Raw genomic sequence first — 27931 nt, 5'->3', positions numbered from 1 at the left:
CTGTCCCCACCCCCTTTTGTTTTACACACACATGCACACACACGCACATTGAGTGAGACCATCAAAATAAAAGCAGCTGAACTGACCGGTTTGCAGTGAACTCAGTGATGTACATAAACTCTTACTGCATCACTGTGATACTGTAGGAAACTTAAACACATCAAGATTGTACCTGAAGTTCTACAGCCTCTGGTTTTTGACAGACATGTTATTTATGACAGGTATTAAAAATACTCACATTAAACAATTAACAGCCCCCCCCCCCCACACACACACACACACACACTCAACTTCTATCTCAGACACATCGGTAAGGACAGTGCGATCACAGATGGTTCCTCAGCTGAACCAACACATGGACTGTTCCTTTAACATCTGGTCTCTGGTTCCAATGAGGCCTCACTGGGATGGGGGGGATTGTAGCACCGCAGATTGTCTCTGTTTGAGAAGAGGAGCCACTACATCGGGGGCTGAGAGGTACAGTGGTCGTCCTCCAACCACTAGGTCGGCAGTTCGATCCCCAATCCTGTACCCCAAATTGTCCCTAATAGAACAAAAACAAAGGTGCTAATAGATGCACTGTATGAATGTGTGTGTGTGAATGGGTGAATGGCAAACTGTACTGTAAAGCACTTTGAGTGGTCATCAAGACTGGAAAAACGCTATAAAAATACAAACCATAAAAAAATACAAACCATTTACATCAGCGCATGAGTTGATGACTGTAGAAATGATTAATAATAATAATAAGCGCTTTTAGTTTTGGTGTCAACGCAGCCTCAGTCTCTCATTATTGAGTTAAAGCAACACTACGTAACTTTTACAAATCAACAGCGCCCTCTGCTGCCAAATGTGGTGATCCAGGGCTCTTTCCCTGACCAGACCAATGAAGCAAGATTTAACATATTTCATGTTGTGTGTGTATGTGTGTGTGTGATGTGTCCTAAAGTCCTAAAGTGTGTCCAAGTGTGATGTGTCCTAAATTGTGGAACGAGCTCCCCATTGACCAATTAAATGAAATGTGTGTGTGTGTGTGCGTTAAAAAATAACGGTTCACAGAATACTGTTGGGAGGGAGACCTCTGTCTCTGTTCCAGCTCTGGAAGTGACCCCTCCGGAGGGGAGGGGCAGGGGCAGGGCGGGGCCGAGCGGCGCGTGCCCTGCGGCTGACTGGCTGCGCTCCTCCGTCACGGGGACGCGCCCGTATTTGCACGCACGCACACACCCGCCTCGCGGCCACGGGCCAGCGTCTCTCTCTCTCTTTCTCTCTCTCTCTCTTTCTCTCTCTCCCTTTCCCCGTTTTCCCTTCACACTTTCCGGTCTCACGCGCGTCCCCGGTAAACTTTTCCCCCCCGTGAAAAGTGACCGACAACTAACCGGATTTACCGGGGTGTGACCGAGCAGCTCGCGGCCGGACCTGCCGTGATTCACCGCCCCGTCACACACCGAGCAGCGGGCCGCAACTTTCCTCCGCCGCCCGTTACACTCTCCGGGCGGTGACGTCAGCACCGGGAAAAGTTGGGAGCGGGCCGCCGGTTCACCGGAGGAGACGATAACCGTGAGTGTCTGAACTTTTCTCAATGTGTGTGTATGTGTGAGGCTCAACAGCGCCCCCACGCTCTCTGACCGTCTGTGTCCCGGTACCGACAGGACCGGAACCACGGCTGCTCCACTCGCGTGCCCGCTGCTCGTTGTTCGGTTGTTTTCCTGTGCACGCGGAGATGGGGACGATGTGAACGGGTCAGCGCGTGGCCTCCACGAGACTCACGGTTATCTCCGGTAGAGGTGAGTAATCCATCCGCTAACGCAAAGTAACGTAACGTGGTGACGTAATGTAACGCGATACCTTTCACTACATTGAAGTCATGAAGCCAAAGTTACTCTGAAACACGTTAATATTCATGTGTACATCATGTTTTATGTAATGAAGTCACTGTTTACCTTACTCAGGCTCCACCCACACGGATACACTAAGCTCATCACGGTTGCTATGGCTACGTCTGGCGTCAGTTTTCAGACTCGTGTAAACGCTGCTGCTCTCGATTTAGTTCGGAAACGTTGTGTTTTTGTCTGGACGAACAGAAACTGAGACTTTTGTAAACAATCACCATCGCTGCTCCTTGTTCGTAGTATTTTCTGTAACTAAGCAACCAACTGCGGAGTAGACAATCTACTTCCTGTTTACATTACATGACCAGACCACGTGAGTGGTCATATGACCTGTGTTATCAGGTCATATGACCTGTGCTATCAGGTGTGTTAGCGTGAACGCAGGCTCAGTCTCCCATTATTGAATTAAAGCAACGCCATGTGACATTTACAACAGCGCCCTCTGCAGCCACATGTGGGGATTCAAAGCGCTTCCACGGTCCAGACCAACAAACCAAAATTTATTTCGCATTCAAGTGGTGCCGGAATAATTACAATTACTTCCAGACTTGTGAATTTTGCTACATGAGTTCATGATGTCAAAATGTTTTCTTTTTCTAGCAGTTTCTTCACAAGCTCCTCACGTCAACCTTTAGCCGTTTTCATTACATAACCTTTTAAACTATTATGTCACACCTGATACTCTTTATTTACTTTGTTACTATGTAAATGTTGTAAAGAGAAGTTTCTGTGTTGTTTAAACGTCTTAAACACATAAATACAACACGTTATTCACAGCTTCCGTCCATGTTCTTAAACACATTCTGACTTCAAAGCACATGAACACGGGCAAGTCAGAACAAAGACTTGAAAAGGACCTTCAGAGACGAGCACGTGAATTCACAGTGTGTCCGAGCAGAAGACGTGTTCTGGGTCTGGATCAAACTGAACCACGCTTCTGTTTGTTTACAGCGTGAAAACACTTTTTTGGATAGTTCAGACTTTTGGACCAATCACAGAAAGTAGAGACGCCATTAAACAATAGAAGAAGAGAAAGAAGAGGAAGCAGCTGCAGTCTTTACCGCCGACGATACAAAGTTTGAACCACGAGGACGTTGATTTGGTGCATTTGAACTACTGTAGTAGTACTGTAGTGTACTGTAGTACTATGGAGTACTGTGCCTGAAGGTCCTGATGGTGCTAGTAATACCATAATGATGTTACCATGGCAACCAGGTGAAGCTTCTCATTCATTTTCTCCATTCTCCATACTACCCCCAACTGACAACACGCCCACGTTAGACGCCGTCTACAAACCAATCAGAGTCACAAGTACAGGTAGACGCAGCCCACGTAGGTGATGACAGGACGAACGTATGTCAGACCAAATTAATTTATTACATTGGGATTAAAATACACCACGTAGCCAAAACTATGTGGACACTGGAACATGTCGCTTACATTTGTAACGGACAAACACAAAGTGTTGTGTTGCTGCGTGAAGACGCCTCCTCACTGGAGTTTAAAGGTCCAGACTCGGAGCAGCAAAGTGTAGCTGAATAATGAGCAACTTGCTGCTTCAGAGACTTGCTAAAGTTAGCCTGAGTGGCTAAAGCAGTTCTCAGCAGGAATCTCAGTAATGTGTGTGTGTGTGTTGTGTATTTTTAGCTGCATGCTGTTTGAATTCTGCTCTGATGTTATGAGGCAACACCACACTACAGATGGAGGCGGAATCGTGTGTGTGTGTGTGTGTGTGTGTGTGTGTGTGTGTGTGTGTGTGTGTGTGTGTGTGTGTGTGTGTGTGTGTGTGTGTGTGTGTGTGTGTGTGTGTGTGTGTGTGTGTGTGTGTGTGTGTGTTAAATCCTCGTCCAGGTGAGGAATGTTAAACGTCCCATCTGGGGTACGTCTCTAAGATGCAATGCAGTTAGCATGTAGCTCAAACATTCAGCTCAGACTGTGTCTCAAGGTGTTGCACAGTCGAACGTCGTCTGTTTCGTCCCGACACCTCAACCAGCATCACAAGCTGCTGCCGATTAAACCTTTATCCTGTTTTCACAACGTCGTCCGATTCAATCAACACGAATCATTAAAGATAAAAAAACAAGGTCGAGGGGGTCGATTGATCGGAGGTTTGATTCCTCGTTACCCGTGGACTTGCTGCTGATCAGGTGATCGAGCGGTTCGCTGTTGTCAGAGGACGACTGCTGCGATCTTTTAACATAAAAGAATAAAACATGCTGTCTCGACTGTGAGACAATGTTTTTCTCTGGAAATTAAGTTTAAAGAACTGGAGGTCGACTCGGCAGTTAAATCAGATTATAATAGAATTCTTTCCGACAGAGAAGCAGTGTAACGACAGTATTTCACTGAGGCGGAGGCGAGTCACTGATCCTGATACTGTTACTGATTCAATATGTGTATATTAAAGTTAAATAAAGTATTGTTACAATAAAGTTCAGTTATAAATACATTAAATAAAGTCATGATATATTTAAAATTGTTAATGTAATGTCACAATTGATTTAGATGAAGTTAAAATGCTGTTACAATAGAAGTATTACAATATTATGATATTACAGTAGTAGTACAATATAAAGTTAAATCAAATATTTGTTATAACAAAGAAGAATTGTCATAATAACGTCAAAGTTTTTCTCTATTAAAAAGAATGAAAGCAGGACCACTGGTGCTTTTATTCTGAAGTAGCATGTGGACTGTCTCTCTCTTTTTCTCTGGTGGTGACATGAGTCGTGCGCATGAACGCAGCATGTGTCATGTGATCAGGATGTAGAGATGCTCCTCTGTCAGCTCGTCTCAAACGGCGCGAGAGAGTCCGACGGAAAAGTTCTGTACACACTGGGCGTTGAGTCGAGCTGACGACTATCTATAGATGTGTGTGTGTGGAGTATGAACACCATTCATTATCACATTCCTTTAGAGAGGCCTACACATGGGAACTGACTGTGTCTCTGTTCACATCGGATCACATGCGTTCACTACGGATCAATAATCGACCAATCAGAGCTGAGCAGTCGCTGTCGCTGTCGTAAAAAGGACTGGGAGCTTAAGGACATGCCCACTCACACCTGCGGCCTGCCCCCATTGGACTGTACTAGCTGTCAATCACAGGGTTTCCACACCCCAATGCAACCAGTGCTTTATCGTCTATTTGACTTAAAAGGCAAATTTATTCTGCCTTTTACTCACGAAAAGAAATACGTACGTTTCAAACCATGTAACCATCACTTCCCACATGTGTGTCCTTTACGATGGCGTGGCTGTTACATCCACTAGAAGGCAGCGCAGTGTGGAGAGTTTCCGACAACAACAAACACGTTGGCCCTGGAGTTAGCTAGTCGTTTAGTGCCTGCTGTGCAGCGACGACTGGAATTATTTCTGTGACACTGGAACAACCCGTGTGTGCGTGTGCGTGTGTGTTTGTGTGCACTGTTAACAGTGTGTTTAAACAGCTGGTTAGATTTTCTAACAGTAGCTCTACAACTAGCTGGGCTTGTTCAACCAGACACACAGAACTGAGTGTGTGTGTGTGTGTGTGTGTGTGTTGGAATGCCTGTGATGTGATGTCAGTGTTTCTGCCCATGGTCTGTGGTATGCAGGCTGCTCGCTCACCTAGACACACACAATAAGATATGAGTACAATCCAGTATCTATGTCCACCATCTTGTCTGTGTGTGTGTGATAGTGTGTTTGCCATGTTCCTGCTGTGGCTGTGTGACTTGAAGCTGTGTTGACACAGCAAACACACACTCTCTCACTTCTTTTGTGTTCTTTGCTGTGTCTGTGTGTGTTTTGTGCTGTTTGAGCTGCAACATTAAAAAACATTTTCATGTCGTTATTTGCAGGTTTAGCATTTAATCGATTTTGAATCTTTTGTCATTGTCATGAAAACACTTAGTTTAAAGTTTTACAGTTTGAAGGAGACATATTCTCTCTCTCTTCAGGTTGATAATGTTAACGAGTGTTATTACTGTGAAAGGTTTCCAATATTCAGAAGCTCATCACTTCCTCAAACTGTCCATTGCTGCAGCTCCTCCTTTCAGCCTCTGTCTCCAACACTTGGTTTCAGCTCCTGTCTTTGAGGCACTCCTCCTGATGAAGCCCAGTCTGCTCCGATTGGTCAGCTGGTTCACTCTGTTGTGATTGGTCATCTGCTTCCAGCTCGTGTAGGACATGTCGGCCTCCGCTCTTACTTTACCTTGTTAGAGGGCGTGTCCGACTAGCTGCTAGAAGTGAATTACGCCAAAATATGGGGCATCATGATGTTGTGTGATGGGTCGCGATCAGATACGAACGCTGCCATCTTGTGGTGATGACGTCACTTAGAGTCTAGGCAGTTGTGATGGTGGAGTGGAGCTGCGGTATTGAGGTATTGACAAACATTTATTTAACCTCTACATTGACCTATACTGCAACCAGCCACCAGAGGGCGATCTAGATAATATGGCTTCACTTTTGCGGAACAGTCTTGTTGTCCATTTTAGCTTCCTCCTCACACACACACACACACACACCAGCTGATAACCAATCACTGAGCTTATCAATAACATGATCACATCCCTCTGGGGTCTGTCAGACACTGATTACTTCACTCTAACTGAACAGAGAACGTCTGATTGATAGAGTGATAACACACTCTAATGGAACCCTAAAACCAGGATATTGTCCTCACTCCGCAAGTTCTGTAACTCATACTGCATGTGTCTGTTCCATAGTTTCATTTGATCTGGTTAATTTTGGTTTCACATTGTAATTCAGGGAGCGCACTAAAGAATTTTGTCTGACATACGTACGTCCTGTCATCATCAGCTACGTGGGCTGCGTCTACCTGTACTTGACTCTGATTGGTTTATAGACGGCGTCTGACGTCCGCGTGTTGTCAGGTGTGGGAGTAGTAGTCTTTCTGTGGAGAAAATGAATGAAGCGCTTCATCTGGTTGCCATGCTAACATCATTATGGTATCACTGCCAGCATCAGCACCTTCAGGTGCAGTACTCCACAGTACTACAGTACTCCACAGTACTACAGTACTCCACACTAGTTCAAATGCACCAAATGAACGTCCTCGTGGTTCAAACATTATATCGTCGGAGGTGAAACTGCAGCTGCTTCCTCTTCTTTTTCTTCTTCTATGGTCCAAAAGTCAAATTTTGGTGCGTTGGTCTGGCCCGTGGTGCGAGGAACCTTTCACACCTGATATTTAGGTTCAGACTGAACTTAAAAATCTGAAGGTCTGAACCAAACAAAGTGTGAAAGAGTCCCTACACCTAAGAACTCGTTGGTCACTTTTCTGCGACTCCAAATTCAGCTTTTTCTCAGATAAGTGATTAAGATCAGTTAAGATGAATTTCGTCTCTAATGAACTGATCTTTAGTCACACAGACACACACTCATTACCTGACAAGGTGTTTTCCCATGAGAACAATATTTAACTGTGTGTATTTAAAGGCCTGGGGCGGGGGCGTTCGACATAGACTGACCAAGTGTGAGAGAGAGACAATAGACAGACAAAGAGAGAGACAATCGAGGAGAAGACGGAGCAAGGCAGAGGTGAAAGTGAGGCAGCTGTGGTTTCCGTAGTGATGCGAAAACACATAACAGAGGAGAGGAATGTAAAGGCAGCGTGCGCGAGATGAAAAAAAGTGGAAACATGAAAGAAAGAGAGGAAGAGAGACGGGAAGAATGAAGGGAGGGGGGAGGAGGGCAAGGGAGCTGTAATGAAAGGAAAATGAGAGTGAACGACTCGCGGTGCTCGAACGCCCAGGATGGATTATAGCAGAGAGATGGAAAAACTAAAAGAACAATGACAATCAACAAAAAATAAGAAAGACAACTGAAGATCAGAAAATAAACAGGGAAAAGAAAAGATACAAAGGGATTAGAAGAGAGGGTAAAGAAGTGTATGAAAAAGAAAGACAGGAGGAGGAGGACAGAAGTAAAACTGTTGAGTGATAAAAGTTTTAAAGGAAAGAATCAAATGTGGAAAATTAGATGAAAAAAAAACGTAACAGGAACAAAAGAAAAGAGAGAAAGAAATGAAACAAGATGAGGTAAAAGGAAATGAGTGACGTGAGAAAACAGAAAAAAGATGAGAAAGGAGCAAGAGAAGGAGACGTAGGGAACGAGGCGGAGCAGGAAAACGTGGAGTGAAGGGAGGAGTGATGGAAATGAGTTACGAGTGGTCTGACCATAAAACCAGAGATGAAAAGATGGCGCGAGCTGAAAGAGCGGGAAAAGAAAAGGATAGGAAGGATTTTTTTATTCTGCATTAAATGTGTAAACTTTTCCCTTTTTTTTATTAATTTTTTTCCCACAAATAATTTGTATAATCTAACTGCTTATTTTTATAATCTTTCCTTGTAAACACAACGTAGAATTAAATAGTTTAATAGGTTTTCTGACCGTGCTCTCTGATTGGCTGTTCTCAGGTGGAGTGGGTGGAGCTGAACGATGGCGGGTGCGTCAGTGAAGGTGGCGGTGCGAGTCCGTCCATTCAACTCCCGAGAGACGGGACGCAATGCCAAGTGTGTGATCCAGATGCAGGGAAACACCACGTGTAAGAGACACACACACACACACACACTCTATACTCTCTGACCTCTGAACTAAATCGAAATCTTTTTTTTTTCTCCTCAGTCTTACTGACTTTTAGTTTGACTTATATTCACACAGGCCTTAGCACTCCCAGAATGCCTCTGGCCGTCATGTGACCTCTGAACCTGCTGCTATTTACACACAGTTTATTAATAGACAAGCAGCAGCAATCATTTTTTTAGCAGCCGTGCGTCTGAACACTCACAAGTTTATACACTCGACTTTTTGATGGACACAAATTCTGAGTCGCTAACATTGAAGCGATCGTATAATTTTCACCTGCAGGTTAGTAGTTAAGCTGCATGGCAGAAAGTAAGTGGACAGCCAATCACTTCAGCTACATGTGACTCTTAAAGCTTTATTCGACCTCCACCCTGGTCTCACCCTTCCAACCAGATTTGAAACACGGGAACGTCCATATTCTTCTGGCCACGCTGTGCATCATGCCACCAGGTGAACGAGGTGTTTGATGAGGTCTTTCTTTCATTCCAGGTATCTCCAACCCCAAACAACCCAAAGATGGAGCCAAGAACTTCTCCTTTGACTATTCCTACTGGTCACACACGACGGTGATCACACACTATCACACACACACGACATGTGCAGTATTCACCAGGTGAACCTGTAATAACTCGAGGTGTGTGTGTTCCTGCAGAATGACGACCCCGGCTTTGCGTCTCAGAGGCAGGTGTATAAAGACATTGGAGAGGAGATGCTGCTTCACGCCTTTGAAGGTAAAACTAACAGTTTGATGATGCTACAGATGATTATGATGATCACACTGTTACTCATACTTAGTCGAATGATTGTCGTGATGTTGACGATCAAAATGTTCGAGACGTTAACCTTCATGCTAATGATTTCAGTGATGCTAATAACTTAATGCTAAATACGCGAATGATGTATATATAGCCTTCTAATTATGCTACAGATGGTACAACCGTGCTAATGCTAAAGCGAATAACGAAGTTTCAGAATTTGCTAATAATTCTGCGGATGCTACAGTTTATGTTTATGTTGTTCAGATAATTAGCACAGATGCTAATGATTCTAGTGTGTTTCAGGAGCTGATTTTGTTAGTGGACAGTTTAGAAAAACATTGACAACATGGCTTTTCCAGTTTTGCCTGTTTTCCGGCTTCAATTGCGGAATTCCAGTAAGACTTTTACTAATCTTTTCCCAGGATACAATGTGTGTATTTTTGCGTACGGCCAGACTGGTGGAGGAAAGAGTTACACCATGATGGGCAAACAGGAGCCTGGACAGGAGGGGATCATCCCACAGGTAACACACTAATCATTTGTCTGATTTAAACTGAGACCAAACGATTGTGAAGGTGTGTCACAGTCAAAGGAGTATATTTGGGTAATTTCCATATTTACCCACTGAAGTTATTTGAGCGATCTCCTGCGATAGCGTCTCAAATTTCCGTCTCCTCCTGGCCCTGTTTAATGTTCCTGTGATTTGTGTCTCTGTGTTTAGCTCTGTGAAGAACTATTTCAGAGAACAGGAGAAAACACAGATCCTGACCTGACGTACTCTGTGGAGGTAAACTCACTCTGATCCACTAATTCAAGACTGAATCATCCTGGTGATTGTCGATTGGCTTAATTCCGTCTCGTCCGCCTCCAGGTGTCCTACATGGAGATCTACTGTGAGCGGGTCAGAGATCTACTAAACCCAAAGTCCCAGGGGACTCTGCGGGTTCGAGAGCATCCCATTCTGGGGCCGTATGTGGAGGACCTGTCCAAACTCGCTGTGACCGGATTCAGCGACATCCGGGACCTGATGGACGCTGGCAACAAAGCCCGGTCAGTTTTATCCCTGTGGATTGTTGTCATGATGCCGCATCCAAATCAATCCACAGCTTGTTTTTAAACAAAAGTGTGAGAGGCTGCATTTTTTGAGGGAAGTGTGTGAGTTTGTGCTGGTGCTGAAAGTTCAACTATATGTTGTTTTTTCCTTTTGGTTTTCCACACTAACAGGAATTAGACAAGTTTGAATTGTCAGTGTTTGATTATTTATACCTGATCGGTTATTGATTACAGGACAGTTGCGGCCACAAACATGAACGAGACCTCGTCCAGGTCACATGCTGTCTTCACCATTGTCTTCACCCAAAAACGACGAGACCAGATGACCAGCCTGGACACTGAGAAGGTGTGTGGGAGTGTGTGCATGTGTTTGGACCTCATGAGGACCCTGTTACCTCACTATATTGTGTTCTTGTGTCGCACTGTAACTACAATTTGGTTTATAATCAGGATTTTAAAGATGAAACTTTCTCTTCAGGTCAGTAAGATCAGTCTGGTCGACCTGGCTGGAAGCGAGCGAGCTGACTCGTCGGGGGCTAAGGGCACCAGGCTCAAGGTCAGATGTCACAAGACTCATGTTGGTGTGTTCGCTAACTACAGTAAAATCCAGGATTTCTAAGTTATATTTACTTTATATTTACCAACAGGAAGGCGCTAACATCAATAAATCTCTCACCACGTTGGGAAAGGTGATTTCCGCTTTGGCTGAAATGGTGAGTTGACACAGTTGATATTTATACTCGGGTTAAATATCAGAAAATGTACACATTTGTTAAACTAATAAGTAAGACTAGTTCACATGTACAATCTGTTTCCCTCTGCAGCAGAGCAGTAAGAAGAGGAAAAGTGATTTTATTCCCTACAGAGACTCTGTGCTCACCTGGCTACTGAAGGAAAACCTGGGCAAGTGGAAATGGTTTCATGACCAGTAAAAATCTCGTGCTATTGGTTGTCTTGAAATGAAAAAGGATCAGAGGAAACGTTCAAACTTCTTCAGGATTAGATTTATTACTAGAGCTAGCTTTACAAAGTGTAGCCACACCAGTCGTAGTATCAACAGTTACCTGGGTCGAGGTTAGCAGCAGGTTCGATGGAAAGGAATTTGTAAATAACATTTAAGTTGTGATTGTTTTCTTCAGGAGGAAACTCTCGAACAGCCATGATTGCTGCTCTAAGTCCTGCTGACATCAACTATGAAGAAACACTGAGCACCCTGAGGTCAGATACTGACGTGTGTCCAGTGTAATCTATCAGGCTCCGTGTAGATTAGTGAAGTAAACGTCATTTAGTCTAATGAGATGCATCTTGTTTAATATGATTTTAACTTGGTCTTGTCTGGTTCAGATATGCTGACCGTGCCAAACAGATCCGTTGTAACGCTGTGATCAATGAAGATCCAAACGCCAAACTGATCAGAGAGCTGAAGTCTGAAGTGGAACGACTGAGAAACCTGCTCTTCTCACAGGGCCTGCAGGAACTGCTGGATAATGCTGGTATATACACATCTCACAGTACACACTATACAATATACACGTTATACTGGCATATGGTAATACATAAAATGGTATACAATATATTGTGTATATACACTTTCCAAAGAAATACTGGTGCATAACGATTATACTATGTATGTAAGTTAATAAAGTGATCACTGGTGCACACACATACTGTACATCCACAATACGTGTCATCTACTACGTGTCATCTACTGCAACACTAGTACACTATTGACGCATGATAATAAAGTAATTATACTGGATACACATTCATTAATAAGTTGTACTTAAGTTAATATTTGATACTGAACTTCATATTGTGTGTGTGTTTGTTTATTTAAACATGGTATGTGTGGCATGTCTATGTGCTGAATGTAGGGTATTTACAGACAACAGCAACTGTGTGTGTCTGTGTGTGTCAGCAGATATTTACATGCTGTTCTTTACATAACCAGTATAGCAGAGATTCCTCTTCGTGTAAAATTAAACCTCTCTCTCTCTCTCTCTCCTTCTCTCTCTGTCTGTCTGTCTGTCTGTCTCTCTCTCTGTGTCTCTGTGTCTCTCTCTCTCTGTGTCTCTCTCTCTCTCTCTGTGTCTCTCTCTCTCTCTCTCTCTCTCTCTCTCTCTCTGTCTGTCTGTCTGTCTCTCTCTCTCTGTGTCTCTGTGTCTCTCTCTCTGTGTCTCTCTCTCTCTCTCTCTCTCCTCTCTCTCTCCTCTCTCTCTCTCTCTCTCTCTCTCTCTCTCTCTCTCTCTCTCTCTCTCAGTCAACAACAACAATGGCCCTGCTGGTGTTGCAGGTGTGTGCCCCTCCCCCCTGCAGCTGGCACTTGCAGCCAATGGAATCACATCTCAGAATGGCTCCGCCCCTCCAGGTGAATATATGGACTCCATACTGATACATATCATATACACATTTACTGGTATAGACACATTATCCATATATGTGACGTATACAAACATATGATAATTTATCTTTGTTTTTTAAACAAAGTAACTTTTGATTTATGTTGTTTATTTTTCTTTCACCTGCAGTCGCAAGTGAGGCGTCTTCTTCAGGGGATGCAGCGGCTGACCCAGACCACCTGATCGACGATGAAGAAGACGGGGAGGAGGACGTCGCTGCGGAGACCATCAGTAAAGAGGAGGCAGCTGAGAGACTGATGGTGGAGTCTGATATTCTTTAAAAACCTGTTAACTGCATAAAATCTGAGCAAACAGACTTAAGGCAGATATATTTCCATTTTTACTGGATGAACTCAACCTCATTGTGTTTGTGTTTCAGGAGACGGAGAAAATCATCGCTGAGCTAAACGAGACGTGGGAAGAGAAACTAAGAAAAACAGAATCTATACGACTCGATAGGTAACATCACATTCACTGTAGACACCAGTCAATGCATATAGATGATCACTGACTGCACATAAAGACAATCAACAACTCTCTCTCTCGATCAGAGAGTCCCTGCTGGCAGAAATGGGCGTGTCCATCAAAGAGGACGGGGGAACGTTGGGCGTCTTCTCTCCTAAAGGAGTGAGTTTAAATAGTTTCTGTCAGAGCTGAACTAAACTAAAAATCATATATACACATGTGTATTGTAGTTTATATATACGTGTGTATGTGTATATATATAAATGTGTGCGTTTACATGTTTATTTATATGCTGTATATATATTTTCAATTAGATGGCTGATGTGGGTATTTAGACATGAGAGCAGCATCGAGTTGCGAGGCCTTTTCACACTAACCCTCTCGTGTGTGTGTGTCTGTGTGTCTGTGTGTCTGTGTGTCTGTGTGTGTGTGTCTGTGTGTGTGTGTGTGTGTTGTGTCTGTGTGTGTGTGTCTGTGTGCGTGTATGTCTGTGTGTGCGGTGCAGACTCCTCACCTGGTCAACCTGAATGAAGACCCTCTGATGTCTGAGTGTCTCCTCTACTACATCAAGGAGGGTTTCACCAGGTCAGAGTTTAAATCAATTAGAAAATATATGAAAGTGAAGTAACTACAAACCTGAGTAAATGTACTCAGTTAAATATAGTAATATTATATATAATTTAATGAAACACAATAATATAATGTCTGTTTGTCTCAGGGTTGGACAACAGGACGTGGACATTAAACTGTCAGGACACTTTATAAAGGAGATTCACTGTGTGTTCGTCAGTGAGCTCAACGAGCAGGGAGAAGGTGAGACACCTGTCTGTTTCTGTCTGTCTGTGTCTGTCTGTCTGTCTGTCTGTCTGTCTGTCTGTCTGTCTCTCTGTCTGTCTCTCTGTCTGTGTCTGTCTGTCTGTCTGTCTTTCTCTGTGTTTATGTTGCCCTCTACTGGTCAAAGTGCTTCAGCTGTGTGACTCTCTTTCTTCTTTTTCTGTAAAAGCTTCCAGGAAATCTGTCAGGTATCGTTTAACAGTCGCCGCTACTGGTTACCATGGCAACATCACCTTCCTATTCAAACCCGTGTTTCCTGTGCGACCCCCCCCCCACCCCCATCCCCTTCCATTGTGTATGTGTTTATGTGTGTGACTGTAAACCCATCAGTCGTGTCCTGAATGTACACAAATTAAAATACAGTTGTTGTTTTTTGTTTTGACTCTGTTGAACTCTCTCTGCAGTGGTGGTCACTCTGGAGCCATTAGTTGGAGCGGAGACTTACGTGAACGGGAAGGAGATCGATGACGCAGTCATCCTCAAACAAGGTAACTACACTCAACGATGGTTACACGCACAACCTCCACCTGGGATAGGAGTGCTAAGCCATCAATTCTGCTCCACAGGCCGCCACACTACTGAGCTGGTAAAAACAATAACAGGGACCATGTCTAACATATGAACTTATAAAAATCTGTCAAATTTTCACGATCATCTTAGCATTTTAATTAGCATCGTCCAAACTTCCTTAGCAACATGCTATTTCACACGCAAACACAATGTGTGAGTTTATTTTATTAAAAAACAGTAACTGAATTTCATAGTATTTCTAGTATGTACTGTTAGAGCAACAACGACAGAAAAAAGTGTGAAGTATCAGAAAAAGTTACTCTTGCGTACAGATACCAACGTCCTGGTACCAGAGCTGTGTAAGTTTAGATATGAGCGGTTTCCTCCACTAAACCTGATTGCATTACGCCTGTCTTCGTTGCTAGGTAACCGCATCGTAATGGGAAAGAACCATGTGTTCCGCTTCAACCACCCGGAGCAGGCAAGGCTGGAGAGGGAGCGCAGTGTGACAGCTGAGCAGCAGGGGGAGCCAGAGGACTGGAACTACGCTCAGAAGGAGCTGCTGGAGAAACAAGGCATCGACATCAAACTGGAGATGGAGAAGAGGTAGAGACGGAGGATGAGTGACGCTGACGGCACCGTCATCTTCATCATCATCAATGAAACAGAATTTATTGTGGAAGGATTCTGATACAAAAAATAGGATTTTTTTAATAGGAACACTTTCCTCAGTTTAATGAACACAAGATATCACTGACCTGTGTGTGTGTATGTGTTACAGGCTGCAGGACATGGAGACTCAGTATCGTAAAGAGAAGGAGGAGGCTGATCTGCTGCTGGAGCAACACAGGCTGGTACGTGTCTGTAAGTGCGGAGTTAAAACACAAAGTACTTGACAGTGTTAAACGTGTATGTGTGTGTGTGTGTGTGTGTGTTCAGTATGCCGACAGTGACAGCGGTGACGACTCAGACAAACGCTCCTGTGAGGAGAGCTGGAGGCTGATTTCCTCCCTGAGAGAGAAACTACCTGCCAACAAGGTACAAACATACACACAAATAAAAGCAGCTGAGTTGACTGTGACCAGCTCCTGTTTGCAGTGAACTTAGTGATGTAAAGACAACTCTCAGTGGTTGACTGTGAAAGTTTCATGATGGTTTCTCCAGAGTAACTGTGTCAGTGTCACCTGTGTGTCTCCAGGTACAGTCGATCGTGAAGCGCTGTGGTCTGCCCAGCAGTGGGAAGAGGAGGGAGCCGCTCAGAGTCTATCAGATCCCTCAGAGGAGGAGGATCAGCAAAGACCCCAAACGGGTCACCATCGAAGACCTCCGCATGCAGGCCGTCAAAGAGATCTGCTACGAGGTCACACACACACACACACACACAGAAAACATTATTTAGAGTCTGAGCTTTATTTCACTGATCGACAAATACATTTATGCATTTTCCTAAAATTTAGCAATTTGTGCCCCTCCCCTCACCCCAGGTGGCTCTGGGAGATTTCCGTCACTCCCGCCAGGAGATCGAGGCGCTGTCCATTGTCAAGATGAAGGAACTCTGTCGCATGTACACCAAGAAGGACTCCAACGAGAGGGAGAGCTGGAGGGCCGTGGCCCAGGACGTATGTGACACCGTGGGCATCGGAGAGGAAAGGAGTCCCCCTGCCGAGGAGGGAGGAGGGGGAGGAGGAGGAGGAGAAGGGGGAGCAGGAGAGACGGGGGAGGGAGGACAGAAAGTAAAAGTGTACGACCTGAAGGCTCACATCGATAAACTGACAGACATTTTGGAGGTGAGTGAACAAACTCACAGCCGAGCGATAATCAATAATCACCCTCACATGTGAGACCAGTGGAAAATACATTTAAAATGTAACTGTAATCATCCTTTTAGGCTCCATGGCGCTGCTACAGTCATGACGTCATTGAATTAATAATCGAGTAATCAATAATTTACCTGTGAGAGATTAAATGTATGTAATAAACGTCAATAATGTTTTTCTCTTCATAGTTTAATTAATCAAATCAACAATGACACTCTTGATTCCCCCAGGAGGTGAAGCTGCAGAACAACATGAAGGACGAGGAGATCAAAGCTCTGAGAGACAGAATGATCAAGATGGAGAGCATCATACCTGTGCAGGTACGCCCACTCCCCCCCCCCCCACCCAGCCTCTGCTCTGTGAATGACCTGTGTCTTCCTCTGGTTTCCAGGAGGACGACATGAATGGGGAAGGAGAGGAGGGTGATCAGAGAGACGAGGACGAAGGCAGTGGTGACGTCCCTAAGCAGCCGGAGGTCAAAGTTAAGCGGCTGATGGACGTGGACCCGGCATTCAGGAGAGGGCGCCTCCGCTGGCTGAAACAGGAACAGCAGAGAATCCTGAACCTGCAGCAGCAGAACATCACCAAGAAGCTCCGAGGACAGAGCCAGACCCAGGGTCAGTGTGTGACGTCATTACCCCCATCCCCCCTCTATGTGTGTGTGTGTGTGTGTGCTCGGTCTCATGACTCTGTGTCGCCCCATGCAGGTCAGAACACCCCCATCGTCCCTGTTCACCTTCCGGGGACCGGCCGCTTCATCCCTCCCCAGGAATGCAAACTGAAGTTCCCCTTTAAGAGTAACCCCGCCCACCGGTTGTCATGGGGACCAGCCAGCGCCGCCCTGCAAGCCCTGGGTCTAGGGGAAAGCGGAGGAGATGGATGGGAGGAGGGGGGGGGAATGGAAGGTAAAACTTCTCCGTCACCTCCTCCCCCTCAGGGTCACTCTCCTGCTCTCTTGCCCCTCCCCTTCCAGGCCCCGCCCCCTCGCATGCGCACCCCCAGCCCCCATCGCGCCTGGCAGCAGCGTAATCAAGGCAACCAGGGTAACCAGGGTAACCAGGGCGGCTTCAACTACCATCAGCAGGGCAACAACCAAAACCACCAGCGGCGCTACCGACGCAACTCTTTGGATAGCTCCACCCATGGCAACAGTAACTACGACAGCGACCAGCATCAAGGTGGCGATGGCAGTGGCGGTCACCAGGGGCGACCAAGACAGAGGAGGGGGGTGTCACCAGGGCCTGGAGGGGAGTGGGGAGGAGGTAGAGGAGGAGGAGGAGGAGGAGGTGGGAGAGACAGAGACAGAGACGGAGGCTTCCATTTTAATCAACACCAGCACCATCAGTTCCACCACCACCCCTACTACAATCCCCACAATGCACCATTCCAGCCAGGACCTCACCCTAACTACCACAGCTTGCCACGCTCTGGGGCCCCGCCCCTTCCCGACATGCTGATTGGGGCGGGCCCACCGCCGGGGATGTGGGGCTTCACCACTCCTCCGAGGATGAGACGACAGTTCAGTGCACCGGACCTCAAACAAAACAAGGAGACGCCCATCTGACCTCTGACCTCCGACACATGGACTACTCTGATTGGTTAAAGGGCACAGGGCGGTCCTGATGCTGTAGAGATGCGTGTGCGTGCGTGTCTGTGTGTGTGTGTGTGTTTTGCCGCACTTTTCTAGACTGAGTCAACCCATCACACACATCCTGTATCTTCAATCCTGCTGTGTGTGTGTGTGTGTGTGTGTGTGTGTGTGTGTGTGTGTGTGTGTGTAGCTTTTACGTTCACAGGTTAGCTGTTGCCATTGCAACACTGTTTTATTTTTTGCTGTTGGTTGGATTGTCAAACAAGATGGAAGTTTATAATGTAATGACTTAGTTTTATTGGTTTCATTGGTCATTGATATCGATTGAAGTTGTGGTCACGATCAGTCATTTATCACGAGGTGCTAACGTGTTAGCTCCTGAGGCTACTTCGTGTTAGCAGAATTTTTTTTTTTAAAGATGAAGTGCGTTGGGTTGAGTTTTAGGGCAGAGCGGATGTTTGTACTTACACACACTTCAGTTTTAGCTCCATTGTTTTAGCTGCTGTTAGCCCAGGAGGCTAACGACAGCTAACTAGCCTGATTCAGCCTGAGCATTCTGTGTTAGCTTGGGCTAGCCAGCTAGCATGAGCAAGGGATGGCTCTTTAGCTTTTCAGGCTAATAGGTAGTGAAATGCTACACAAGCCCAAGTTTAGCCTAGCCCAGCCAAGGCAGCATTCATGTTATATGGGAACTACAGGTTGTACGACTTCGATTTCAACACATTGAACTCAGTTTAGTTTTACATTTATTTTAGATTGAAACTGTTTATGAACTTAACAGCAATATCTTTTTCATGTTGCACCATTGAGGAGAGCTAACATTTGGGAATGAAAGGCAAAGTGACTACGTTTTAGCATGAATGCGCCAAGTTTCGCGTTCTGAAGAAAGACACAAATGTGGTTCTAACTTTAAATAGGGTTACGGTAATGAATGAACGATGGAATCGTGAGTTGAATGATTTGGGTGATTTTCCGTTGTTGAAGCAGAGGTCGTACGCAAACTTGTTCCTCCCATGTGACTTGAATGCTGAGTCGCCAAGTGCTACAAACCAAAGAAAGCTGCTGTGTGGCGCCGCCTGCAGGTGAGCCGACGGCCACACTGCTGTACAGACAGACGGGGTCGAGGATGTTGTAAATGTTGATGTGACTTGCGCGCAGAATCGTTTTAAAGCGTGATGTGTGTATATTTGATTTGAGTTTCTATGAAGATGAATCTATTTTAAGAAAAAAAACGCTCATGCGGAGTTCACTATCATAGGCAATCGTGGGAAAAGCAGTAAGTGATAGCTAATGTGCGATGAAGTAATCATGGTGGATTATAGTTTATGTAGGGCTGTGTGAGGAGGGAACTCTGGGAAATGTAGTCAGAGAGAGGAGTTTGAATAGAGAAGGCAGAGAATGAAGAGAAGGAGATTTTGTTTTGATGCTTTGTTTTTAAGAAACACGAGGACTCGTTCCTCCATCAGGACCTGACACTACTTCATATTGAATTTGTCCTGAAGAGACGAGTGAACACTGACTTCCTGCGACGGCAGGAAGATGAAAACTGTGGCTTCCTCTCGTTTGAGAGTCACTTTAAAGACTGATTTTTTTTTTTCAATATAACGACTGAGCTTTAACAGACTTTTTTTTTTTACTTCTGTAAATAACAAGAATCTTTATTATTGATGAATCAATAAACGTTCAAAAGAGAGTAAAAAAAAAAAAAGTCTGAGGTGAAAGTCGAAAACATTTTTAAGACGGAGAAAAGCTGAATTGATTTATGACTGAACTGATTGACAGTAAAACAGATTATTCTGTCGTTCGCTGAATCGTTTCAGCTCTAAAAATGTTTGCAAAGGTCAAATTTTTCTGCTGCGTTCCCCGCACCTCTGAAATGTAGGATTTTGTAAAAACAGCCACAAATTTTTGCCTTCCTGGGTCGAGCTGAACGTAGCGGTTGAGTTTTAATGTCCCGCAAACGACAAAAAGTTTACTGTCAGGAGGGGCTGGGCGTTAAAACCCCACCCCCACACAGAGTAAGGCATTGTGGGAGATGACGAGTGGAGTTGTTGTGCTCCGTGACCTTGAAGACCTTCTCACAAAGGAGGTCGGAACCAACCAATGGGAAACGCTCCCTCTGGTTGGGAGGTAGTTGCCACAATATTGATGACAAAAACACAGGAATTGATTATGATTGGCCCGAGAAGCGTGACATCAGCAGATCTTAATTTCCACCTTGTTTCGCTCTGCTGTCTCTGGTATCGTGGGACAATCTGGATGACCTGTTGCCGCTGCCGGGCATGAGGGGAAAAGATGTTTTCCTATTTGTTTATGGTTTTTCAGTTTTTCTATATTTTTTTTTTTTTTTTGATCTTATTTTATTTTCCAGTTTCCAGCTCTGGTCTCTGATTGGCTGGTTTTTACTTTTTCTCTTTGTGTATTCATTTCTTTCGGAGTATTTTAACCCCGCCTCCATGTTTTTTTTTTTTGCTTCATGATGCCAACATCACTATTATTGATATAATTCTGAAGTTTTAAGTGTCTTTAATGTTGGGTTCTTGCTGCTAAAGGGAGATTGTTCGCCCTCATGCAAATGTCTGTGTGCGTGTCTGTGCGTGCGTGTCTCTATGTGTGTGTGTGTGTGTGTGTGTGTGTGTGCGCGTGCGTGTGTGTGCCTGTCTCTGTGTGTGTGCGCATTTCCTGGTTAATTTAGAGTCATAATCAAAAGTTTGTTTTTCTTCATAAAGCTGATTTTATTGTTTTTCTTTTACTCGTTTGTTTTTGGGAGTTTAAGGGTGGGGGGTCTGGCGGTTGTAGGAAGCCATCTCCATGGCAACTCGACTCAACAGAACTCCAACCTTCGAACCATATGATCACAGCATGAACACGGGCATGGACATGATGACATCACGGTGTAGCCCCCCTCCTATTGGCTCGGTTGTTTGTGTGTCTGTGTTGTTGTATCAGGAACCAATCTCAGGCTCTACCTGCAGACAACATGACGGCAATAAAGTGTCGACAAACACGACTCCACTCGTGCTTCACTGCTCTTTCTGTTCACTTCCAATCAGCACCGGCTTCCTGTGGCGAAGCAAATCGCAGCGTGGCTTCAGTTTTAAGCTTGTGTGTGTCTGTGTGTGTCTGTGTGTGTGTGTGTGTCTGTGTGTGTGGCCCAGCTTCAGTGGTGACATCATCACAGGGATTTTTTCCGATTTTCTATAACTGTTATCACTTGCTCTCCTTTATCTCCCACATTTGTGACAGTCATTTTTCACTATATCAAACATAATCTCACACATTTGTGTTTGTTAAATCTTCCTCACTCCATCTGTCAAACTCTTCATTAATATGACGAACAGTTTTTATGAAAGTTTGTTGGTTTGTTCTCCGTCATCGGCGAAGATGGACACGGGTGAATCAGAGGATGAAACATATTTGATTCACTGTCCCTGTGGAGACAGTTGGGGTATTTTAACACTAGGGGGCGACTGTGGTAAAACTACAGGGCAAATGCACAGTTAATGAAGCTTTCACATTATCATGTAAGAACGTTTCAATTTAACATTAACTTTGATTAGTGTAATTAAAACATTTAAAATGCAAACAATTTGACAAACTTTGAGAAAATCTTTATTATTTTCACTTGATTTGAAAACACTACAGATGCTTTGTTTCAGTCAGTCCAGTTGTTAAAGAGTTGACTCGAGCTGATTTTAATTTTCTTCTTTCAGAAGCGTAATAATGACTTTTATTGATTTGTATATACTTTTTGTTATAATTTTCGTTCTTCTCTCGTCTGTCCAACATCTTTCTTTCATTCAGCTTGAGAGCAATGCATGATATTATAGGCCATCATGATCACTAACTAGACAATATAAATATATATATATATATTGTCTAGTTAGTGATCATCGGCTGTTCCACTTTCATAACTTCCGGGTTGTGTCGGGGGTGCTCTGGAGTCAGTCTAGAACATTGACTGTAAAATAAGTGAAGCCAAATCCATCACCCTGGTGTCTGGCTGCTGTATAGGTCATACGCCCCTTCCTCCTCCACGTTAGAAGATGGGACATGGACCAAAGATCAATGTAGACGGTAAACATTTTTTTCGTGCAGAAGCAGGTTTTATTAATAATTTTAACTGTTTAGCTTTGTTCATTTAAATTCTTTGAGGACTACCGTGTGAGCGCCCACTAGAGGAACAGCAGGCATATTTGGTACAGCAACATTAACAAGTGAAAAGGTTTCCCTATTTGTCCATGATGCATTGTGGGATACTGAGTCTCTGTAGGTGTAATAATTCCCTGGAACAGCTCGACAGAGTATGAAGCGTCGTTGTCGGCAACAGACTCTACTTATCTCACTTCCTGTCTCCGCAGCTGTCAATCAAACGGATACTTCCTCAGCTTCTCCTCACTTGGACTCAGTCAGTCGTTCAGAGTCTTTCTCACCATGCAGCTCGTCCTCCTCCTCTGTCTTCTGTCCCACGTCGCCAGGGTTACAGCTGTGGCAGGTTGCCACAGTGACAGGGACAAGGACCACCGGCCCAGGATGAACTGCACAGCAGCCGGGTTCAGCGCCGTCCCGGCGGGATTCGAACCCACGACCAAGGTAAACACAAACAGCTGCTGCAGAGAGAAGATCATGTTTCTGTTGTGACTTCCGAGAAGAACAAAATATTTAAAAGTTTAAATATTTCAGGAAATTCAGTCTTTAAAAAGAGGTATTAATATTCAAAAATCAATACTAATATTGATCCAGTTCTGATGTATTTAGTAAAAAATTACATGTAAAGTGACAAACACTGTGATCAGAGAGAATACAGTCTTATTACGAGAACAGATGTTGTAATTAGGAAAAGATCAAATGATTATTTAAAGAAACCGTTTTCCTCAGAGGAAACGTGGAACAGTTTTAAACATCCTGAAACAGACAACGACCACTGTGCGATCTTATTTGTCAATTTTACAACAATCGTCTACAATTAAACTTAAATTTTACACAAAAAACAACAGAATGAATGATGATGTAAAATGACAAAGCGCGATTAAACCTTCTGCAGCTGTGAGAAGATAAAACAAATTTAAAATGTCTCATCCCTGATTGGGTTTGAGTGACAGGAGGAGACCACAGCGGACACACGAGCTTCCTGCGTTCGACTGATAAGACGACAGAGGACAGGAAACTGAATATTTCCTTCTCTCCTTTTTTAGGTTCTGTTGTTTCCTAGGAACCTGTTCTCCAGTGTGCCCTGGTCCTCCTTCAAGATTTGTCCGGACATCTATGAGATTGACCTCACAGGCAACCAGGTGTCCATCTGAGTTATTTTTTATCAAACTGAATGAGTAACGTTGAGGCCACTTCATCAGTTTTAAATCATGAGTTTCATGACGTCTTGTGTCTCCAGGTTCCAGAGGTGACACCCAGCGCCGCTCCCATCCTGCCCACCCTCAGTGTTCTCCGACTGGGGTGGAACCACCTCGGGTCCATTCCTGACGGCTCCTTCACCGCCTGTCCCGCTCTGACCGAACTCTACCTGGACAACAACAACATTGACGCTCTGAGCAACCACTCCTTCTCTGGACTCAGTAAACTGGAGGTCGGTGAATTAGCATATAAGCATGTGTTATCAGTGTGTTAGCATGGAGTACAATGACCGTTTTGATCACCTATCCATCCATCCATGAAAAGACACGTGAAGATGTTTATTTCCAGACTCATATGAGGTCACTGTCACCTCTGACCACAGAAATCTAATCAGTTCATCTTCTAGTGTAAGTGACAACTCATTCAAATTTGATCCATGAGTCTAAGTTAACTTTTGAGCCAAATCTGAAAGGCTTCTCTCAAAGTGTTCTAAATATAAGGTGTGGTCACGAGGGGGAAAATAGGAGTTTGACCACCAAAATCGAATAAGGTCTTCTTTGAGTCAAACTTAATATTTGTACCAAATTTAAAGAAATTCCCTCAAGGCGTTCATGAGATATCGTGTTCACATAAATAGGACATGTAGATGACCTGAAAACTACTAATCAGAGTTGTTCTGTCGCCTTTTAGATCCTGGAACTGTCGTCCAATCATATCAAAGTGCTTCCCGAGCTCCTGCTCCACCCTGTTCCAGCCATAGAGATCCTGTGCCTGGAGATCAACAAGGTGAGAACACACACCAAGAATTCTGGAAGTATGTGAGCACAAAGTTAGAGGTGGACCAGGTTACAACAGCTGTTCATTTTCTTGCCTCTAGGGGGCGATTGATGGTCTAAAACTGCAACACGTGTCCTTTTCCTTTTAGATCAAAGTGATGCCGGACAATTGGTTTAGCACGAAGGAGGAGGTGCCGTACCTCTATCTCTCAGCCAATCCCTGGGTCTGCTCCTGTGACATTGGTTATTTGCACGGATACATTGATGAATATGCCAACGTCTACGTCCGCGATGGTATAGATATCACTCCGGAACCAGAAAGTGTTGTGAGTTCCACAAACAAATGAGTAAAGAAAGATGCTGTGACAAGAAGAACATGAATGTGTTGCTGTTCAGCGGTCGACTCTTAAAACTGTACCCAAGCTTTATCGAGTTTGTGGTAATGTCGCCATCTGTTGTTCATATGAGGACAGTTCACTCCAGGTAAATTAGCTCCTGTACGTTGGGGTCTTGTTGAACATGATTAGGTGTGACCGTTAAAAACAGTTTAACCTTCGATCAGCGTCGTTCAAACCTTGAGAGAGATTGTACCTCAGGACTGACGACAGACATTCACGTATTTTGATGATGTTGATGTCGCTGTGACGCATGTTTAACTTCCAACTGGATTTTGTTTTGTTATGCTGTGACTGACTTCGCGATGGTTGTTGTGTTTTCACAGATATGTGATTCTCCCCAGAGGCTCAAAGGTCAACCACTGATGAGTCTTAATGAGTCTGATTGGTGTCCGACTGGTGAGGACGAAGTAACCGACTCTCTTTCCGGGTTCCATGATGCTCCCTCGACTGTTACCAGCGTTTCCTCTTCTCCTGCTACTACTATCACTGCTACTACTATCACTGCTGCTGCTACTGTCGAAACCACTGTGGTCACGTTACAACTCCACACAGTGTACCACAGAGTAGTCACATCGTCCTGGTACCAAACCTTCACCAGTTCTTTTGAGTGGTCGAGCATTTTGGAGAAAGATCCTGGAGTAAGGGATTTATCTATTGGGTCACATCTTCCTTCTGAAAGTCCTGCGAGCACGTCAACGGCTGCGCCCATGAAAGCTCGGACAATTGAATCCGTTCCTTCAACTGTTACATCAACAACTCCGAAACTGCAGCTAATCACGGCCACCGCCCCCACTGAGGCGGCAAACACCCCAGTCTCCCCATGGGTATTCAACAGAGCTCCAGGTGGTGAACATCGTGGTAGAATTGGTGCTGTCGGAGCTGCAGGACTGTTCTGCTTCTGGCTTTTTGCAGTGTGCGTGCTGCTGTGCGTTGTGTCGGTGGTGTGCATACTGGCAACTCTGGCGAGGTTGGTGGACTGGTACAGGAAGGTGTACAAGCCTCTGAATGTGGCTCTGGCAAGACGGGGGGGAGGTGGTGAGGGAGTGAGGCTGTTAACGTACAACAGGAGGGAGGAGAAGGAGGTGGCAGGAGGAGGAGGAGCAGGAGGAGGAGGAGGAGGAGGAGGAGGAGGAGTGGTGGCACTGTATCGCTCCGTTCTGTTTATCCACAGGGAGGAAGAAAAAGCTGTGGAGAGGGAGGAGAGAGTGAGCGAAGGTGAGCGGGGAGGACGAGGAGGGAGGGAAAGACTCCTCGTCACTGTGGAGCCGACGGGAGAAGAAGTGAAGAGAGAGGATGAAGGAGAGAGAGGAGCGATGGAGGAGAAGGGGGTGTATCGGCAGACTCTGTACCGTCTGTTGAGCAAAGAAGAGGCCATATCCGGATGGAGGGATGTGATGGAGGAGTGTCGGGTCCCTGCAGAAGATGGAGGTGCAGGTGGGGGAGAAGCTTCTAGGAAGCGCTACAGTGTGATTCTAAGGGAGGAGAGGGGGGAGGCAGGGGGAGGGAGGGAAGAACTGGAGTGGGTGGTGGGGGGGTGGGAGGTGAAAGGAGGACGGGGAGGTGGAGAAGGGGTGGGGCCGAGGAGCAGCTGGGGGAGTGGCTGGCCAACTACTTACCCAGCATGCCCTGGGGGGTGACCATGCCTCCTGAAGGGGAGGCAGCTCAGTGATGTCACATGACTTCATTATGATTCATGTTTATTTCATGTCACATAAAACGTTTGTTGATGCACATGTGACGTTTGAGATCGTGAATATTATTCGTCTTTGAAACATTTAAATTTCTCCACAGCTGCAGGTCGATGAAGACGAGTCGATCGTGACTTTTCATTTTTTTGTTTCTGCTGATTTGAGTTTGTTGACTGTTCTTCTTTGACATAAGCTCTGTCTCAATTCAGAGGCCGTAAACCGTGATGACCGAGCCAAAATGAGACGACCTAGTTTTCTTATTGCATCACCAGCTTGTCCCGCCCTTACAGCTGTCACTTAGCAACAGAGCTACGGACGGAAATATTCTTTGGTTGATTAAAACTGTTGAAAGAGATGTTTTTGAATAGATAAGCTGTTCGGGTGATGCTTTAAAAAATGTTTTAATAAATTCTTCTGACGTTTTCAGCTCACTTTTTGCCGCTCATTACCTCTTCAAATTGGGACAGTCTATTCGCACCGCTGGGACACAAAGCGTCTTTAAATGCAGCCTCTGAAGCGTGCGGCCCTGAATTGAGACACAGCTATAGACTGTAAATAAAGATGGAAAACATGACGGCTCCTAAGTGAGGCCAAATCATCTTGATCGCCTCCTGGTGGCTGGCTGCAGTATAGGTCATAAACTCCGCCTCCACATGATGACACAACACTTTAACCACAAGGAGAATAAACATTTAACCACTTTGTGTTAAACAGAATAAAGGATATAAACACCTTCGAACACCTTCAATATTTTGTCTGACTTATTTCTTTATTTCTGCGGAGTCCATGTTTTCTGTTTGTGTTGTTGCTGTCCTGTCTCCGGTGTTGTGATAACGAGCATCTTGTCAGGACGTAACCTGATATCTGTTCACTCTAATTTGTTAAAGTACTGAAATGCATCTAGTTTTATGGTCAGCATGAAAGTTGGACCAAGAATCTTCTCTGTTGACGGATCCGTGTTGTAATAAACTCATATGTTCATGTAAGGACAACCGATCGGGTTCATTCTGTTACTCACCACATTGATCAGCGTTAGGATCTCTCGTGAGACGTCTGTGCATCACACAGTTGAACCTGACGTCCGCACCAATCCACAGTTTCGGAGACGTTTGAAAACTTCTTCCAACATTATTTCATCTCATGTTTTTAAATGTTTGTGGTTTCTGTGAAATCTGTGACCACTTTGTTTCCGGAGCAGAAACCTCAAAGTGACATTTATCAGCCACAAAAAGACACAAGACACGATGAGTTCACAGTGAGCGTGACGTCCTGTCGTCGGTGAGAAGATCTTAGATCGTATTCTCATTTAACATGATGTGAGATGATTTAACGCTGTAGACGTATGTAATAATTCACACGCGTGTTTATTTTGTTTTTCTTCCTCTTGATGTTTCATCTCTTCTTCATGGTTCAGGGCCCTGGATGTTGTGATGGGAGTCGACCAGCAGGATGCAGCAGATGCTCACATCAACACAACCACAGACTCTTCACTGAACAACATGAAGAACAATAATTAGTTGCTTCATGATCACAAATCAAAATACAACACAGCCACATATTACATATCAATTCTATCAAGCTTTTATTAAAATAAATTTAAAACACAACCTTCACTAGGAAGCAAAAATCTGACTTTAAACTTATCACAAATAATGTGACATTAAAGATGAGATTCATTAATGTTCGATAAGATAAGATAATCCTGTATTTGCTGTATTAGGACAGTTAAAAAAATAAATTTGGCCGAGCAGGTGGAGTTGCTGCTATTTTTAACTCCAGTCTATCAATTCATCCTAAACCTGAACTAAGC

At 44.6% G+C, this 27931-nt stretch overlaps 2 protein-coding genes across 2 annotated transcripts; both read left to right on the top strand.

The window, feature by feature from the left end:
* Positions 1-1196: 1196 nt before the first annotated feature.
* LOC118102872 (kinesin-like protein KIF1C) lies at positions 1197-20925 on the top strand. Its single transcript, XM_035149440.2, has 29 exons — positions 1197-1557; positions 1650-1784; positions 8315-8442; positions 8973-9049; positions 9136-9214; positions 9664-9764; positions 9963-10028; positions 10113-10291; positions 10529-10640; positions 10773-10850; positions 10942-11007; positions 11119-11197; positions 11434-11512; positions 11639-11787; positions 12555-12662; positions 12823-12953; positions 13073-13152; positions 13245-13320; positions 13664-13743; positions 13877-13971; positions 14397-14480; positions 14928-15108; positions 15284-15356; positions 15442-15540; positions 15701-15862; positions 15987-16289; positions 16550-16639; positions 16711-16936; positions 17027-20925. Exons 3-29 carry the CDS (start codon positions 8337-8339, stop codon positions 17881-17883), a joined length of 3816 nt encoding a protein of 1271 aa, XP_035005331.1. The 5' UTR covers positions 1197-1557; positions 1650-1784; positions 8315-8336; the 3' UTR covers positions 17884-20925.
* Positions 20926-21072: 147 nt separating this feature from the next.
* LOC118102948 (platelet glycoprotein Ib alpha chain) lies at positions 21073-27891 on the top strand. Its single transcript, XM_035149581.2, has 7 exons — positions 21073-22503; positions 23106-23201; positions 23300-23491; positions 23950-24045; positions 24185-24361; positions 24757-25867; positions 27536-27891. The coding sequence occupies exons 1-7, from the start codon at positions 22345-22347 to the stop codon at positions 27550-27552; spliced, it is 1848 nt and encodes a 615-aa protein (XP_035005472.2). The 5' UTR covers positions 21073-22344; the 3' UTR covers positions 27553-27891.
* The last annotated feature ends 40 nt before the right edge of the window (positions 27892-27931 follow it).

The sequence above is a fragment of the Hippoglossus stenolepis genome, chromosome 23, assembly GCF_022539355.2.
Source record: "Hippoglossus stenolepis isolate QCI-W04-F060 chromosome 23, HSTE1.2, whole genome shotgun sequence".
NCBI lineage: Eukaryota > Metazoa > Chordata > Actinopteri > Pleuronectiformes > Pleuronectidae > Hippoglossus > Hippoglossus stenolepis.
The sequence above is the reverse complement of the archived record's forward strand: the minus strand, read 5'-3'. Positions and strand labels throughout refer to the sequence as shown.

Coding starts and splice junctions, on each gene's coding strand:
- LOC118102872 (XM_035149440.2), top strand. CDS start 8,337: ATGGCGGGTGCGTCAGTGAAGGTGGCGGTGCGAGTCCGTCCATTCAAC. Junction 9,765..9,962: donor AGGAGGGGATCATCCCACAG/GTAACACACTAA, acceptor CTCTGTGTTTAG/CTCTGTGAAGAACTATTTCA. Junction 12,954..13,072: donor AGGCAGCTGAGAGACTGATG/GTGGAGTCTGAT, acceptor TTTGTGTTTCAG/GAGACGGAGAAAATCATCGC.
- LOC118102948 (XM_035149581.2), top strand. CDS start 22,345: ATGCAGCTCGTCCTCCTCCTCTGTCTTCTGTCCCACGTCGCCAGGGTT. Junction 23,202..23,299: donor TTGACCTCACAGGCAACCAG/GTGTCCATCTGA, acceptor TTGTGTCTCCAG/GTTCCAGAGGTGACACCCAG. Junction 23,492..23,949: donor CTGGACTCAGTAAACTGGAG/GTCGGTGAATTA, acceptor GTCGCCTTTTAG/ATCCTGGAACTGTCGTCCAA.